At 33.2% G+C, this 16,756-nt stretch overlaps 3 protein-coding genes across 7 annotated transcripts; 1 reads left to right on the top strand and 2 right to left on the bottom strand.

Moving 5' to 3' along the window:
• Window positions 1-1,474: 1,474 nt before the first annotated feature.
• On the bottom strand, window positions 1,475-6,428 carry LOC128878398 (dual serine/threonine and tyrosine protein kinase-like). 2 transcript variants are annotated; one of them, XM_054126559.1, is made up of 5 exons: window positions 5,960-6,428; window positions 5,632-5,803; window positions 3,128-5,557; window positions 2,903-3,046; window positions 1,475-1,948 (listed from the first exon to the last, which is right to left on the bottom strand). In XM_054126559.1, the coding sequence occupies exons 2-5, from the start codon at window positions 5,753-5,755 to the stop codon at window positions 1,917-1,919; spliced, it is 2,730 nt and encodes a 909-aa protein (XP_053982534.1). In that variant the 5' UTR covers window positions 5,756-5,803; window positions 5,960-6,428; the 3' UTR covers window positions 1,475-1,916. The 2 variants fall into 2 exon arrangements, with proteins under 2 accessions (XP_053982534.1, XP_053982533.1); XM_054126558.1 differs by lacking the exon at window positions 1,475-1,948 and having other exon boundaries at window positions 1,973-3,046; window positions 5,960-6,423.
• A 2,097-nt stretch (window positions 6,429-8,525) lies between these two features.
• LOC128877805 (merlin) lies at window positions 8,526-14,404 on the top strand. 4 transcript variants are annotated; one of them, XM_054125350.1, is made up of 10 exons: window positions 8,527-8,937; window positions 9,081-9,189; window positions 9,251-9,380; window positions 9,452-9,657; window positions 9,730-9,957; window positions 10,061-10,270; window positions 10,373-10,479; window positions 10,863-10,992; window positions 11,072-11,407; window positions 11,483-14,404. In XM_054125350.1, exons 1-10 carry the CDS (start codon window positions 8,906-8,908, stop codon window positions 11,858-11,860), a joined length of 1,866 nt encoding a protein of 621 aa, XP_053981325.1. In that variant the 5' UTR covers window positions 8,527-8,905; the 3' UTR covers window positions 11,861-14,404. The 4 variants fall into 4 exon arrangements, with proteins under 4 accessions (XP_053981323.1, XP_053981322.1, XP_053981324.1 ...); XM_054125348.1 differs by having other exon boundaries at window positions 8,526-8,937; window positions 9,120-9,189; window positions 10,061-10,479; XM_054125347.1 differs by having other exon boundaries at window positions 8,526-8,937; window positions 10,061-10,479.
• A 68-nt stretch (window positions 14,405-14,472) lies between these two features.
• Window positions 14,473-16,607, bottom strand: LOC128877809 (peroxisome assembly protein 12). The gene is made up of 6 exons (XM_054125360.1): window positions 15,833-16,607; window positions 15,655-15,763; window positions 15,366-15,562; window positions 14,922-15,290; window positions 14,756-14,841; window positions 14,473-14,649 (listed from the first exon to the last, which is right to left on the bottom strand). Exons 1-6 carry the CDS (start codon window positions 15,950-15,952, stop codon window positions 14,538-14,540), a joined length of 993 nt encoding a protein of 330 aa, XP_053981335.1. The 5' UTR covers window positions 15,953-16,607; the 3' UTR covers window positions 14,473-14,537.
• Window positions 16,608-16,756: the final 149 nt, after the last annotated feature.

Below are 16,756 nucleotides of genomic sequence, written 5' to 3'. Positions count from 1 at the left end.
GGGTTTTTTGTTAATATCTGCTTAACGAAGCCCCATCCGACATTTTCGCAAAGGAAAAAGTTGTTTCAAATCACCTCCTGAACCACCCCTTTCAAGGAACTTCAACATTTTTGGGACACCCTGTATACAGTGACTCCCAGAAATATTCGGACACTAGTGTATAGTTAGCTTTATGACTTAATATCGTAGTTATTAAAAAAGCAATTGTCTTCGTTACTTTTTCCAATAATAAATCATTTATTAACATTATTAAAGATATATACATTAAACCAAAAATTTACATAAATTACATAATAACAATAAACAAACGAAAGAGAATTTCAAGTATCTTCAAACATTGCATTTTTTAATTTATTTCTATTAGTATTAGTACTAGTTACATTAAAATGCTTTTAAAAATAAGTCGTGCACAGTATTTTTTATTTTGGCCGCAAAAAATTTCTTTCGTCCCGTGGCAGGCGCCTTCTTCGCCACGCCCTTGTTACGGCACTGACATTGTAGAACAGAATACAGAAATACAAGAAAGCGCCATCTCGTTTTTATTGGGCAGCCGTGTATCTTTGGGTATTACCATTTCTATGCAGAAATATCTGCTGCATACCGACCTGCCATATCGGAGTACACATGTACATATTAAAAAGTAACAAATAATCCTATAAAATGGTTAAAACTGTTAGCAAAATACTTGATGTTTCATGGAGATTTGGTGGTAAGAATATATAACCTTCAACAATAATGTAGGTTACAAATAAATAGAATAGGTTACAAATAAATATTTTGGACTTTGCGATTAAATTATATACCAAATGGAATCCAAAATTTGTATAATTTTTAGTAACAAACTACACAATAATTGCACGTAGACGAATTTAGGACAAAATTGAAGACTACAGAATTCTGTAGGAGACAAATACATACTTCTCATTGGAATTCAATGTTAGCATCCTCTGTTCCTAAGATAAAGATAATTTGCAATGAACTTTCACGCTTTGTACATTTTATTTTTGAAAATGTTTTCACATAGATACTCAAATAGCAATTGTGTGAGCCTACCCCATGAAATTTGTATAAAAATCATGTTTGCGAACATTATTTATACATTTTCTTTAAAATATCTTTTTTTAGGTTATGGGTAGCTCAGAAGTATATATAAAAACAATTCTGCTTCAGTTAAATATATATTGTTATAGTAATTAGTTAATTAAAAATTAGACAAAATAGTATTATTATATAGGTTCTGTTTCATCAAACAATGTAAAACATTGAGTACTAAGAAAATATACAATTGTTACAGTAACAGCAGCAAGCAACGAATCTGATACTGTGGGAAAATCATTTCTACAACTTAAATTAGAGTTAGAGGAAGGTGCTAAAACTAAAAGTGTGTTTACAGAAATGACAATAAGTCAATTTTATAGATTCTTACATGACCTAGAGAAAGCAAAATCCAATCTTGACTTATTACTTTAAGTGTGTATCATTTATTGTATGTTTATTCTCAGGTCAATTAAATTTTTCTATGAGTATATTTCTTTATTACACAATTATATTAAATAGAGCAATACAATGTTACTATGACTAGTTCATAAGAAATTAGGATCTTTAGAATGCAAAACTTAAAGTATTGACGTAAGTGTAATGATACATTATACATACTTATGGTTCTAAGAGTAAATAAAAATACTATTGTACAAGTTACAATCTTGATTCATAAAAACATTATTTCATACCTCCAGAGATTACTGTCTCTCCTTTCATTTACAAATATACAATGACTCAGGTTCTCAACACCTATTGGTTATTAAAAATCTATTTATATTGAACACCAAACTGCATAATAAAATCACAATACTTTGTATCAAATGACAAAACGGTTTTAAAAATTATTAACATCATTTTGAATTCCACTTGGAGATTCATGTGTATTCTGTTTCAGAGAATTTGCCATCTGAAAACAATATAAATTTAGTATATATAACACATAGTATTTGTCGTTAACACTAGAACTATAAAATCATTACTAATTTTATAAATATATTCGATAAGTATGCATCAACAATAGTTCTAGTGTTAAGTCACTATGAAGATTGAAATGCTTAAAATATTAAATGGATGTTTAGAAAGAAAATTACGATACCGTTTAAATGACATGTAGAAAACTGGAAAACTTTATTTATTCTTCAATAGTTAATATACAATTTTTAATTTTGTTATCTTTTTCCTATTCACAATAACGTATCTATCACAATGAGATATCAGCTGACATATGTAACAAGTGCAACGTCAAGTACATTTTGTCTTGTCTTTTAAAAATTTTGAGTATATACCACTAACTACATATGTAAAATAATATCAAACATTGCAATTACTTATATTCCTAGTATAAACAAACATTTATGTCATGACTGTAATCAATTAAATATGCATTACATTAATATGAATCAATACATTCTGTTATCATAATTTTTAGTAAAATGAAAAAAGTGTGTACAAAAATTACACTAATAAGAAGCTCGTCAAATTAATACTGCATTTGAAATACTATTGAAAATAATGTCAAATATGTGCAGCAGAAAATGATGAATTAATTCAAGTATCTTTTAAACACAATTAAATATAATCAGATCTTTTTCCAAGTATAAATTAAGAACAGAAAATGTTAAATATTTTTAGTATTCCCGCATTTGAACGTATAGATTGGGGCGTACACTCGCTTGAAATAGATTAGTAATGTGAAAAACAGGATGTTTTACAGTTCTTATTGTTCTACGCTTTGCAGGATGTGGACTCATTACACGACCTCTTTGATTATAAGGTTCTGCTAATGCTAATGCAAGATTTTTCAATTCTGATGACGAACTTTCTTGTAGCTTCAATGTAGGGAGCTGTTGTAAGGACTTGCCTCTTTCTGCTTTTTGCTGAATCGATTCTAAGACTGGTATAATTGCCCCGAGTAAGGGTCGTTTGGACGGTTCTCCGGACCAGCATTGTTCCATTAATCTCCAACATTCGTCGTCAAAGGTAGATAATCGTTCAGGTCGTATTCCTTGTTATGACAAAAGAACAATTATTTAAAAACATATGAAACAAAATAAATCTTTAAAGATTCGAATGACATTAAAATTACCTTTTTTTACGCTAGTCCACAATTGTTCTTTATTATGAAATTGCTCAAAAGCGTACGGTAATCTTACATGCCCTGCACATATGTACCAGAACAGTATCCCAAATGCGTATACATCGACGCTACTATCGTAATGACCAGAGAGAAGTTCTGGTGCCATATGAACAGGTGTTCCAACGATACTTCCCGACATCATAGCTTCCGTGATACAAAACCCAAGATCGGTTAATTTAGCCCTGTTTTCTGTATCAAGAAGTACGTTTTTCAACTTAATGTCTCGATGAACAAGTCCTTGTGAATGAAGATATCGTATTCCTTCTAAGACATCTATTGCTATTTGTATACGCTCTAGCCAAGATAAACCAGCACGTATTCCGCAATATAAGTCTCGGCTTAAACGATCCGATATCAAAAGAACTGCAGATCCAAGGCCAAATCCTCCACCATAAGATAAGTCTATAACTGATCCTCGAAGTTTTACTATCCTTTTGTGATCTGGAATAGATCTAGTGTAATAAAATTCCATAGCGAGATCATTCCAATGCTTTTCATCTGGTGGAACGACTGATTTAACCGCACAGGGACCTGGAGCACCGCCCCAACCATCGCAAGCAAATACTACACCGTACTGACCACGGCCAATTTCTTTACCACAGTGAGGAATTCCATAACGAACAACGTCTGTCATCGATGTTGATTCTAGCGCTAATTTAGCTAATCTAGGAGCATGATACATTCTGATTGCTATTCTCTGCTCTTCGGTTCTCTCTAATTTTCCAGAATAATAATTTTCCAAAGATCTCAGGGCTGCTTGGAACGAATCGTGCGAGGCTTTAAGTTTATCTCTGAATTGTGTAGATATTGTTCTAGCTAGCTTTGCCGCTGATAATGAATTCAATATGTCGATAGTAACTTTTTTTCGCCAAGCTGCATCTAAAATTGGCGCTGGTGACCACGGCAAAGGTAGAGACTTAAACAGTTGTTTCAATCTTTCTAAGAAAGAATGTATCAAAGACGGCGAAGAATTATTTAACTCGATATTATATGCGGCCGAAAGTATTTGCTTTAAAGCATCGCTAGCCAGCGAAGAAGAATCGCGTTCGCAGCTTTTTTCGAGACTTAATAAACATCGCTGTAACGTGCCGACAAATGTCTCACGCAAACAGTTGACAGAATTTACAATCTGCTTAGCAACTTTTTCACCTAAACGTCCAAGCACCACTCGTTGAAGTTCGGAAGTTGCGGCTCTGATAGTTGCAGACCACTCTACCCTTTCTGTATCGTTAAAGGGAATGCTTTGACATGGATATACATCATTCTCTAATAATACATCGTTTTTCATCTCTTGTATGATAGCTTGTATTAATTCAGTTAATTCCTGTTGATTTTCATTGACGATTTTCATCAAACTGGCAAATAATTCATTTTCTTTCAGTTGAGCATATTGTATTCTTCTTGGAGTTATTTGAATTTTACGTGCCATATCGAACGCGCTTAAAATAAATTTTCGTAGACTAGTTGTATGTACTTCATTTAAATAAGTGCTAGCATTAATAAGATAGGTTTGCAAACATCCATGAATAAAATATAAAATCCGATCTGTCTTTTTGCATGAATCCACCAAGTCGCTAGAACTAACGTATTGTCCGCCGACTAACCAAGACAGTTGATCAACTTCAACAGATTCTTCCATACCAAGAAAACCTAAGTGCGTCAGCTGGTCCAGCCATGTTATACCCAGTGAATTCATTTTGTCAAAGTCAATACTGTCGTCATCATTTTTATCTGATGGAGAATCATTAGGGTTTAATTGATTTTGTAGTCTATGTTGTTCGGATTCAGTCAATTCTGCATCAATAGTAGTCAATGTGATATTTCCTAACGATGATATAAAGAGTACAGGATTAAAAGGATATGTTTCTTTCAAATCCCTCAATTCTTCTATGTTTTGTTCTGTTAAAGGATTTTCACCAAGAGCATATAGAAATATTGGTAAAATAGGTAATAGTCCCTTGGCAAGTATTTTCACTGCTCCATTATTTGGTGCAATAAATATTTGAACACCATCTTTTAGTATAGGTTGATCAAGCTTAACCTCAAGTACTGTTGGACAATTAATATCTTCACCACCTGATCTTGTTAAATCTTCAACAGGAAGAGTACTCCATGGTTTTTCATTAGCTTGTAAGTCTCCAACTACTTCGTATTCTAAGCCTAAAGTAAGACTGATATGATTTGTTTGCCCATAAGTAAGCTTAATCCACCGCCAAGGTCCATTAGATACTGGTAACACATCATTAGAAATCAAGCTATTGACCAATGTTGCTTTTGATTTACTATCTTGTCCAAAAATAACAATGGCAGGAGAATTTGCTAAAATATGGGTGATTCTATCTAATGTCAGAGGAGGCAACAGTTGCTCAACAACATTCTCTGTAATAAAATAAATATTTTTAGCTCTAGATTATTTCTTAAAGTACTAAGATCAGAAAATTGTAGATATTTACCTCCAGGAAAAATATTTTCGACATTGATAGATTGTAGTGCTCTTTGGGTTTCATCCAGAATATGTTGCAATTGGTTTCGATTACGATGGTACCTTCGAAACTCTTGTGGTAATTTACTTGCCATTTTGTCAGTTTTATTTTAAAAACTTAATTGCTATAAAATGTTCATAACCTAATAAAAATATTTCACTTTTAAACATGTATTGAAAGTGAATCTGCCGAACTAAGAAATAAAGCTATTGAAACAACTATATCATTAATAAATTTATGAATACTCCAAAAAAGAGTAAACATTAAAATACTGCTATGTAGCAACTCTGTTACTAACCAATAAATAATTTAAAATATAAATAGTTTAAGTGAAGGTGTTGTTTAACGATTAATCTCTTCCTTAATTGAAGACATAACGATGTCTTTTAATCACCCAATTAATAAATCTTGTTGATTTTCCATTAAGAACAATGTAAATGTACACAGCAAATACGCATATCAACAATCGTTCACCATACGATTCTCCTCATCAACGTACTCGTACAAAGTCAAATATGAATTCAGACTGTTGACAGTTAAACGGGCACTGCTACAAGTAACTATTTATTTAAAAACGACAAATTCCACGCAAATTGTACGCGTACGCTTGACACATGGTGGAAACTATGCGCGGTTATTTTAACTAGCACAGAAGGTGTTTATTGCAACAGCATTTGCACACTGCTGCGGACTGTGGTTGAAAAAAAGAAAACTTAATTGCCTGATAAACCGTAACGCATCATTTAGTTAAGACGATACACTACTTCAGAACTTTGCATGTGTATCTTTGCTCTATGCGATTAAGGGAATGCATACGAAGAATACAGAATAAACAAGGTTCCCCCTACTTGGGAAGATAAAATTGTAAGATACATGTGCATACAAAGCGAACAATTAATGGTTGTAACGAATTACATTATGTGACAATTTATATCGCAGTTCACTTAAAAGTAATTTATTACGAATGTAGTACAAAAAATAATAATCTATTCTTCGAGCAAACAAATAATTACAGTTGTTGCGTCATCTGTACTTCAAATTTTCCCACACATAATTACGAAAATATTAAACATTGTGTATAGGATGTATTTCAGTGTAATAATAAATATTAGAATATTTATTAATCTATCAATTAATAGATCGTACGTTGAGCATCATTCATCAATTATTTCAAAAGCAAATGCTATTGAACGTTGCCATGGATATGAATGAAGAAATACAAAGTACAAATCTTGGAAGATACAAGTCCTACATTTGCAATAGTTTATTTTACATCGATAATTGTATCATCGTTGATAGACTTTTCTAGAATACGTTATGGAAACTGCCTTAAATGTTTATCACCCTCTGCTTCCATTACTACAAATTTATAGATAAATGCTGCAGACATTTGACGCCGTATTACGTGGGATTAGCTACGAAAACAAGATATGGTGCGTAAAAGAAACACCTGCTACTTAAATTAAATTCATAAACATCACAGTTATAGTGATGACGAGACGCTCCTAATCTCCAATAGTTATTATCGGTGATTTCATAGAAAACTATAAGAAAACTAAACAGAGTATAACGCAAATCTAGCATTCAATCAGGGTTCGGGAACAAACGATCAAGAACAATGACGAGAGCAGATCAACCAAAAATCAAATTTAAGGTTTTATACTATAATAAACTTGTCTTCTTTTTTAAACTTTCGAACTATCACAGCTTCCCGGTATTTTCGCATAAATGAATAGCCATCTAGCGGCAAATAAATCGAATTATTTTTCGGAGCACGATTATAGCGCCACTGTTGGGAAAACGTCCAAGTTTGTCCTCGAATAATTTCTTTTCTTCCTGGTAGATGGCGCCATATTACCAATTATTATGGGGAAGGTTTACCCATATTATATTTTAATGTAGACTAAATAAAAGTTTTCATTGAATAACAATTTCTGGTATTTATTTTAAACGATCTCTCTTGCTTAATGGATTGACAGAAAGTGTGTTTAAATATTTGAAAGGCAAACAAAATTAAATTATGTTTCACAAAAGACAATCAAATAAATAACATCGAGTATCATCGAGTTAACAGTTAGTTCTTCTTTATCGACGGTCTTCATAAATCTTCTTATCGACGATGATGAGTGCGTCCACCACATTATGTAGGGATTATACATAAAAGAATTACGAACATGGATTTATTTAAACAAGAAGAACAAGATAAGATTAACAATTTGAATTCAAGGAGCTGGTTGGAAACACGTTTGAACTTAATGACGGTTGTTAAGGGAATGTTAAAAATAATTGCAACTAACGGAAAAATGAATTACGCGATAAAAGAAAACGTAATTAAAATCCGCTACATTCAAACGCAATAGCCAATTACAAACAATTATCTATGTGAAGTATGAAACATGTGTGAAGAACAATACATGTAAAAATCGATAAATTGTGTAACCCCACAATTATTGTGGCCGACACCTGATAATGGTAACTTCTTTATCGACACCGCAGTGGATTATCATCTTTACTTTGGCGGAAACTTCTTTGTTGACTCAGAAGAGGATCTCTTCTACTGTCTTATGTTTCGTTTATCTTTTTGAATTTCTTATTGATTTTGTTTAATTAATAAATTGCTTTCTGGGTGTTAAAACGTGTAATCATTAAAACTTGAATATTGAACCACTTATTTACTGAGCATTAATTTATTACAGTCTCAAGAGGTATATTATTTTGCTTTACCTGGTGAGCTACTAGATTATATTTTTTCCCAGAGTTAACATTCTCAGATATAGAGTGCGCTATAGAACAATTCGTTTTTTAGGTAATCGGTAAAGAAGGGAAATGAGACAAATATTAATCTGTCTACCACCTATCTTCGAGTAACTAAGGAGCTTGGGTCCCTTAGTGCCGCCTCTGTCATGTTACTTTGTATCAGTGTTATATATTTCAAATTAATGAAAAAGGAAACGTTAGAATGTCTACATTGACAGTATAGTCAGCGTTGAAAGCAATGTTACGCGAATCGACCGAAATTTATTAAGTAAACTGAACGAAAACCGTTTCGAAACACAGAAGGCCGTTCCTTTCTGCGCGACAGTTCCATTTGGTTCCATTTTTCCTCCCTTTTTCGTTTTTGCTTTAGAAATAAAGTTTCGAAAAAGACCAGCACGATGTGATGATTCAATGAGGAAAGTTTCAGCCGAAATTGTTATGGTCTCAAACGAAAATCGAGCCAACAGAATTCTAATTACACGTTTCAATGTATTTGGTCAATATGCTGCGAATGCGTAGGTAAGGTTATCTATCATCCGACTCGTTCTTTCGAGAGCGAAATATAAACATTTCTATTTCAAGTCTGACGAAAGACTTAGGAGCTTTAATTTTTTTTCTTCTATTTTTTTGCGATATTGATTATCTTGTCTTTCGTGATGTTGAGTGAACATAATGAGGAGTAAAATGCCACCGTTTCGAAGGAAAAAGTCTGGAAAATCTTTTCCCGTTAAAGTCTGTACCTTGGATGCTGAACTAGAATTCAGTTTGGAGGTTAGTTTCGTTTACCTTTCCCAAATCACTACATCTACATAAAGATCTAATTTATCAACAGTGGAGATCAACGGGACGAGATTTGTTCGATTTGGTCTGCCGTACAATAGGATTGAGGGAAACATGGTATTTTGGACTTCAGTATGAGGACACTAAAGGATTCATATCCTGGTTGAAGTTGGACAAGAAAGGTATGTCATTGAATTTAAAAGTTTACAAGATTATTTCTCGAATGCTTCTCTGTAAGTTGATTGTTTTTTAGTGCAAGATCAGTGTATTTCCCAACAACCAACAACACCTTTTATGTTCTTGGCAAAATTTTATCCGGAAGATGTTGCAGAAGAATTAGTTCAAGAAGTAACGCAACATTTGTTCTTCCTTCAAGTTAAACAAGCTATCCTTTCTATGGACATCTACTGTCCACCAGAGGCATCCGTACTGTTAGCTTCTTATGCTGTTCAGGCAAAGGTACCCCATTCTGCAATGTTTTCTTTTGTTATCAACTCTTGAAATCTACATTTTACCTCGTATATGATCTAGTATGGGGACTATGACGAAGTCTCCTACCGTCCAGGAATGCTCGCTAGCGAAGCTTTATTGCCCCAGAGAGTCATAGATCAATATCAGATGACATCTGAAATGTGGGAGGATAGGATAAAAATTTGGTATGCAGATCACCGTGGAATGTCTAGAGATGAAGCAGAGATGGAGTACCTTAAAATTGCACAGGATCTTGATATGTATGGTGTTAACTATTTTCCTATTAGTGTAAGTGTTTCAAACTACAACCAATTATCTAGATATATACAAATAGATCTATGGATCTCTGAAATATTCATTTAATACTTTCATTTTTTACATTGGACTACAGAACAAGAAAGAGACTGACCTTTGGCTTGGAGTTACAGCCCTTGGATTGAATATCTATGAGAAGGAGAACAAGTTGGCACCGAAAACTACATTCACGTGGTCAGAGATACGGCATATTAGTTTCGATGACAAGAAATTCGTGATAAAACCTGTGGAGAAGACATCGCCGAACTTCGTATTCTTCTCGCAGAAAGTTCGCATGAATAAACTGGTAAAAAAACAGTCAGATGTTGGCAGCTGGGTGAAGGGTTTGATAGCTTTAGGGTTGGACGAACATAGCAATGACAAAGCTGCTCACATATTATTTGTTAAGATCCTGGACCTGTGTATTGGGAACCATGATCTGTTTATGAGGAGACGCAAGCCTGACTCTATGGAGGTGCAACAGATGAAAGCACAGGCCAAAGAAGAGAAATCAAGGTAAGACTTTGGACATACATACATTGCAAAACATCAGCTGAATATTAGATATTTTTATAAATTAAATTTCAATAACAAATGTTTATAAAAATACAATTATCCTAATAAACAGTTCTGTTCAAACCTAACAACTACACTCCCTTTTCCTCCATTTTGTTTCAAATTTTGTAGGGCCTGAAATCTAAGAATAATTAAATAAATCTTTACTCAGGTTAGTACACTTATTTACAGTTCATATAAATTATGGGAGAGATATTTCCAAATGTTAAAAAGGTTGTTGAATTTCTTTAAAAAAATGTAATTTATATAAGTATTATTATACATTAATTGGTTAATTGATAACATTACATAACTTCTTCTATGTAACGATTCCGTTTCGTTAGGAGACAAATCGAAAGAAACAAGTTGGCAAGAGAGAAACAGCTCAGAGAGACAGCAGAAAGAGAAAAAGCAGCCATGGAGCAACGACTTCTACAATATCAAGAAGAGATTCGTTTAGCCAATGAAGCACTCGTAAGATAACAATCAATATCAAATATGAAAACATTGCTTTTATATACATTAAAAAAAAAAAAATTGAAATTAATTACAGAGAAGGTCAGAAGAGACTGCAGACCTCTTGGCTGAAAAGAGTCGCGTGGCAGAGGAAGAAGCAATGTTGTTGAGTCAAAAAGCTTCCGAGGCAGAACAGGAGATCACACGTATAAGATTGAATAACATGAAAACGGAGGAGGAGAAGGTTCACCTTGAACGCAAGACCAGAGAAGCTGAATTGCTGACTGAGAGATTGGTGCAAGAATCAGAGAGAAGAGCTGCCGAGGCTGAAAAATTGAAGGACGAATTGCTACGTGCACGCATAGCGGAGAAGGAAGCGAAAGAAAAGTTGTTAGAGTTCCTCAGCAGAAATGCTTACACCACCACTATAACTGTAAATATCCTGATTCCAGACTCCGCTAAGCTTGCTTTGTACATGATATTTCTCAAACTATTTTGTTTATTATAGCCTGTACCAAATCTGTTTCCATCAACCCAAGTACTTCCGTCGGATTTGCAAGCCGATCTTCAGACGTTGCAACTAGATACAGAACCATTACCAACCGATTTAACCTCGTACGACTTGATTGCCGATGGAGATGTTGATCAGTTATCACTAGAGATTGAAAAGGAAAGAGTAGACTATTGGGAGAAGAGCAAACACCTGCAAGAACAGCTAAGAGAGTTGCGCACAGAAATCGAAGTGATGAAGGTTGGCGAAAAACAGTGCGAATTGGATCAATTGCATGAGGAACAAGTGCGACTTGGTGAGAACAAGTACAGTACATTGAAAAAAGTGAAGTCCGGATCTACCAAGGCTAGAGTTGCATTCTTCGAGGAGTTATAGTTGAAACATTGATTACATTGAGTGGATGCAACGAGAAACGAAATAACATGCAATAGGGGTATGGAAAGTATGAAACCTATGAATCGTGTAGACACGTGCGTATGTGTACATTGTAGAATACTGGAAACGTACGATTCATCTAAGCGCAGTGATGTATATCTTTGCTTTATCGTATCGTAACACTCAAATTTGCATACTAAGTCTCGAACAGCAGCGTAACTATGGGACTGTACGCAAACTTTATCATCCCGTGGATTTGTCATTAATTCAGTGAAATTTTTCTTTTTACTCATCGTGGTGTTCTAGTCTGAGTCATAGAAACACTATAGAATTTTGGAATTTTATAAAACCCTCCAAACCTTCGCGGTCTCGATTTTCTGATTTCTATATATTTTTGTTCAGTCTCGCTCAACGCAGGACTGTTAAGAATTGAACGTATACTTGGTTTTTGTCTGTTTCGCGTGTCCACACCAGTTCGCTGAGCCACCAACTATGAATCTTAAATGATTCCTTGGAACGAGTATTAGACTTCCACGCAGAGTACGTACGCAGAAATCAAAATTACAACTAGTATCGCTAGATGTTAATGGTTATGTAGAAATAAGCAATAATCAAGTGTCGATATTCTCCTAAAGTTTTGCAGAAACTGGTGTGATGTATGTAGATAAAGTTTAAGTAATAGAGTAAAGCAATGCTATGCAACATAAAGTTTCTAATCTGCAGAGTTAAAAATGTTACGCTACTTTTGAAGTACACGTGCATATCAGAGAATTCTATTTTCCTAAATATAAATGTTGTCTGTTCAACATTGAAGATCGCATGTATTTCTTAATGCTTTTGTAAGTTTTTATACGATTGAATAATTCGTCAATTATACTAGTAATAACTATAACGCATGCTTAGACACTACCGATGTCACAAATGTCAATACTCTCAAATATAAAATCATTTAATCTATGGTTACGATCTACGGTTAGATCATGTATTTTCTGCATCGGAAAATTAAGAAAGTAACCTACGAAGAAAGTATATTAAAGCTGCAGTCTAGTCAAACAATTCTTGAAAATAAACTGGCTGCTAATCAGCGTCTCTGTCTGAAATGACACAAGAAGCAATAAACGGTAGAGTTTACAAATTTTAATTGCCTTACTTGAATCACTATAAAAATGAAAAAAGCGCAGCTACTATGAAGTAGCAATGTGATATTTAAAATTTCTAAATAATGCGAGGAATTTTCAATTGCAAATGATATTTGAATTTTATGCATGGACTGCGAACAAAAGAATTACGATGATACGTCGACTGTATTTGTAAAAGTCTGATAATGTTAAATACTATACATACTCATTCATGGTTCTTTGAATCCACTGTTATGTAATTTTTTACGTAAAGAAGACAAAATGCACTACGTAATTGCTCGTATAAAAATTTATACACATCGTAGCCACGTAATTTGATGATAATTTGTAAATAAAAATTGGACCAATGTACGAGTATGTACTCTAATATTGTTTTTTAAGAAATCTGTGTATAAATGCGAAACAAAACGTTATCGATTTTAATGCCATGAAATGTATAACATGCTACGATATAGTTAGTTTGATTAGACTAGAGCGATAGAACTTTTGCGCATTATGGCTTCTGTGAAGATGTTCCTATCAACTCGATAGAGAACTCAGTGTTTGAGACTTTTATTATAGGGCTTTCCAAGTACGATTATACAACGAACAAAGTTTATCGACTCCTTAAATGTTCTTGTTAGTTATAGTGTGAACAAATTAGATATTAAATGTGGGTATTGTAATCCTGTTACCTTGGAATGTCATTGTCCTTTTCCTCCTTTAATTCATAAAAAGATGAATGCTATATTATTTTCTGCTCTGAGAAAAAAACAAACACATCAAAAGATTTTTTGCAAATGTATGCCATAACTTTCTAGTAGCATAATCGAAAGTATCCCTAGATTTTCTAAACAAAAAGTTCTTTAAAAAAAATTCATTTACAATATTTTACGTCATTTGTAACATGTAAAATTGGTTTGAAAAATTTCTATTTGGAAAGCTCTATTTAAAAAATGTTTAGTCTTACTCGTACGTCTCAGAGAGTGGCTTAGTAAGTTTACATAAACATTGCTCGAACACTGACTAATCATATAGAAATATGAATCATTAGTGTTTAGATGTTCTTTTATTTTATGAATCATTGTTTCTCCTAGATTTTAGAGAATATTGATAATATTCAGTATTGAATATATTATGTTACATAAGATTTTTGACCAAAAATCTGGTGCGAGTGTTCATTAAACTGATAACTGGACTTCTGGCGCCGTTGTCTGTGATTCGCCTAAGCGAGTGTATCATTGGATGCTAATCGAAAAGTGCTTGCAGCCATAATCAGTATTTTCTGTAATATAGAGGAATGTACCTGTAAACGCTATTCACAACTGCTTGTTCAATTAGAGTACTCGATTAATTCATGCCATGTTTTCTTTCCTGGGATCGTATAGACAAAAACAATATATCAATATTTTTATGATATCAACAACAGAGTCTTCTTTACCCTTCAAAACATCGTGTCCCGCTCAACTGAGGTCAATAAAAAAATCTTTTAAAGATTTTTAAAGAATAATCTCCTTTATTTACATTCATATTCGTATAACAAAATATATTCACATTGCTTAATCTAAATACAGACGTATCAAATCATCCTCCTTCGCGGGATAGTTCGTCACCGGACACCTCCCATTATTGCGTATCACAGGAAGAATGCACTGGTAGCAAAACGCATAACTATAACATGTAATGTTTAGTGTATTTATACTTATGTGTACCATTTGTTTTAATCAGTCAAGAAATACATACTATTCTTACAATATTTACTATGACGTGTACATACCCAGATACAGAAAGCACCGTATGTACCCTAAGTGTTCTGAGACAAATTGGACACACACCCTTATATTGCTTAGCAGTTTCTGGAATCTTGAAAAAATAACATACAATTAACAAAAGCACTATTTCACATACTTTAAATCATAACAAAGCATTGATAATTTTCTCACGGTTGGAGGTGGTGGGATAGGTAATGTTACTAAATTTGTGTAGAGATTTTCTTGAGTCCACCAGGACAAGAATTGAAGGAAAAATGCTCCGAATTCAAAAGAAGTAGTTACTGTTCGCTGCAGTATATCTATGCCATCATTAATGCCAAAGGAATTATTTTGTATCTTCTTTAATAGATCGGAAATGCTAATTAGTGACTGTGGATCAGCATATGTTAAAGTAATAGATAACAGTCTCAATTGCAGCGACTGATACACTGATTTTCCAGCAACATAAAGCATATAATTATATAACATTGTAGATTCATATACCGCACAGCTTGTTATATATCCTTTAACAACACAATAGCGATATAACTTTTCCCATTTCTGCAAAGAAAAATTAGTTTTGAGTTGTGTTAAGCAACACTTGTCTTGGAGAAAGTCCTATCTGTTCATATTTACTGTTTGTGGTTCATAGCCATCTATTTCTTCAAGTTTGTAACGCTGACTCAACTCTGAAAACTTACTCTTTAAGTAAGGAAATAGAACAACCAATAATAGAGACAGTTTTTGTTGATTTTTCGATAAATTAGTTCCAACTTTGGAATTTGTTATTCCTACACGTTTTAATCCATAAAATGCCTCAGAAAAGGTAGCAGCTATAAAAATATGTCTTCATCTGTATCTATTCAATAATTTAATTTGTTCTATATGTAATAATCATATTTCATCACAGAAATTAGTTCCTTACAATATTTCTTAAAATAGTATCGTTGGAGAAATATATTGAAAATCAAGTAGCCTTCGTCTGTCCATTTAAGAAGGTGTCCATACCTCTCAAAATTGAATGATAAAATAAACTAAAACATTAGACGATTAATACTGCATGATAGTTAATTTATAAAAATTACATGTAAAGTCTAACCTACCGATATAATCTTTTTAAAAGCCGGTTCAACGGTCGAAGCAAATGATTCTTGCGCGACTATTTCGAAGATAGAAGGTTTTATGAGTGTAGTCCCAGTTAAATGTGCTCCCTTTTCAGCCATATTCAATTTTCTTTCCTAAACACCACTGTATATTCTTTAATTGTTTATAAAATGACCTATGACCCATGACAGTTTTATATGCATATTACATCAAACAAAAACAATATCTATCTGAATAGATTGGTAAAGCTTTTCCCATTAAAGTTAGTATTATTAAAAAAATTTTGAGTATATAGTACAAAATGAAAACTTTTTTATATAAGCAATTTATACGTTTCCATTCCTAATTGTTTTTAATAATCGGACAGTTGGTATAGTAGTGTGTTTTAGTACAGTAGCGCCATCGGTGAGAAAACGTCCAAGTTTGTAATAAAAATAATTCTGACTGTTTCTCTAAGATGGCGCCACCGATACTTTTCCATTAAATGTTCTTTATTTTTCGTAAATACATGGTTGATACGATTCTTTGGTTTAAAATACTACACTTAGTATGTCAAATTTATCATTTTCTGTTGTTTTTTTTTCGACTTTTTTTCGCATGACCGACTGAGAGCAACAGTAGAAACTATTTTCGCGACAAACTTCGGCGTTCCGCCACCGATGACGCTACTAACACTTTTCCTGTGGTGGACACACTCATCATCGTTGATAAGAAGATTTATAAAGACCATCAATAAAGAAGAACTAACTATTAACTCGATGATACTCGATGTTATTCATTTGATTGTCTTTTGTGAAACATATTTTAATTTTGTTTGCCTTTCAAATATTTTAACACACTTTCTGTCAATCCATTACGCAAGAGAGATCATTTTAAATAAATACCAGAAATTGTTATTCAATCAAAACTTTTATTTAGTCTAC

This window comes from Hylaeus volcanicus, chromosome 6 (assembly GCF_026283585.1).
Source record: "Hylaeus volcanicus isolate JK05 chromosome 6, UHH_iyHylVolc1.0_haploid, whole genome shotgun sequence".
NCBI lineage: Eukaryota > Metazoa > Arthropoda > Insecta > Hymenoptera > Colletidae > Hylaeus > Hylaeus volcanicus.
Note: the sequence above shows the minus strand (reverse complement) of the source record. Positions and strands in the feature narration are given on the sequence as shown.

Bases quoted from the DNA above. Each gene is read 5' to 3' on its own strand.
- LOC128878398 (XM_054126558.1), bottom strand. From the start codon at position 5,755: ATGGCAAGTAAATTACCACAAGAGTTTCGAAGGTACCATCGTAATCGA. The intron at 5,558-5,631 runs GTAAATATCTAC...ATTTTATTACAG, and splicing joins CGAAAATATTTTTCCTGGAG to AGAATGTTGTTGAGCAACTG. The intron at 3,047-3,127 runs GTAATTTTAATG...TGTCATAACAAG, and splicing joins GTGGACTAGCGTAAAAAAAG to GAATACGACCTGAACGATTA.
- LOC128877805 (XM_054125347.1), top strand. From the start codon at position 8,906: ATGTATTTGGTCAATATGCTGCGAATGCGTAG. The intron at 8,938-9,080 runs GTAAGGTTATCT...TTCGTGATGTTG, and splicing joins AATATGCTGCGAATGCGTAG to AGTGAACATAATGAGGAGTA. The intron at 10,480-10,862 runs GTAAGACTTTGG...CCGTTTCGTTAG, and splicing joins GCCAAAGAAGAGAAATCAAG to GAGACAAATCGAAAGAAACA.
- LOC128877809 (XM_054125360.1), bottom strand. From the start codon at position 15,952: ATGGCTGAAAAGGGAGCACATTTAACTGGGACTACACTCATAAAACCT. The intron at 15,563-15,654 runs GTAAGGAACTAA...ATATTTTTATAG, and splicing joins ATACTATTTTAAGAAATATT to CTGCTACCTTTTCTGAGGCA. The intron at 14,842-14,921 runs GTGAGAAAATTA...TATTTTTTCAAG, and splicing joins CTATCCCACCACCTCCAACC to ATTCCAGAAACTGCTAAGCA.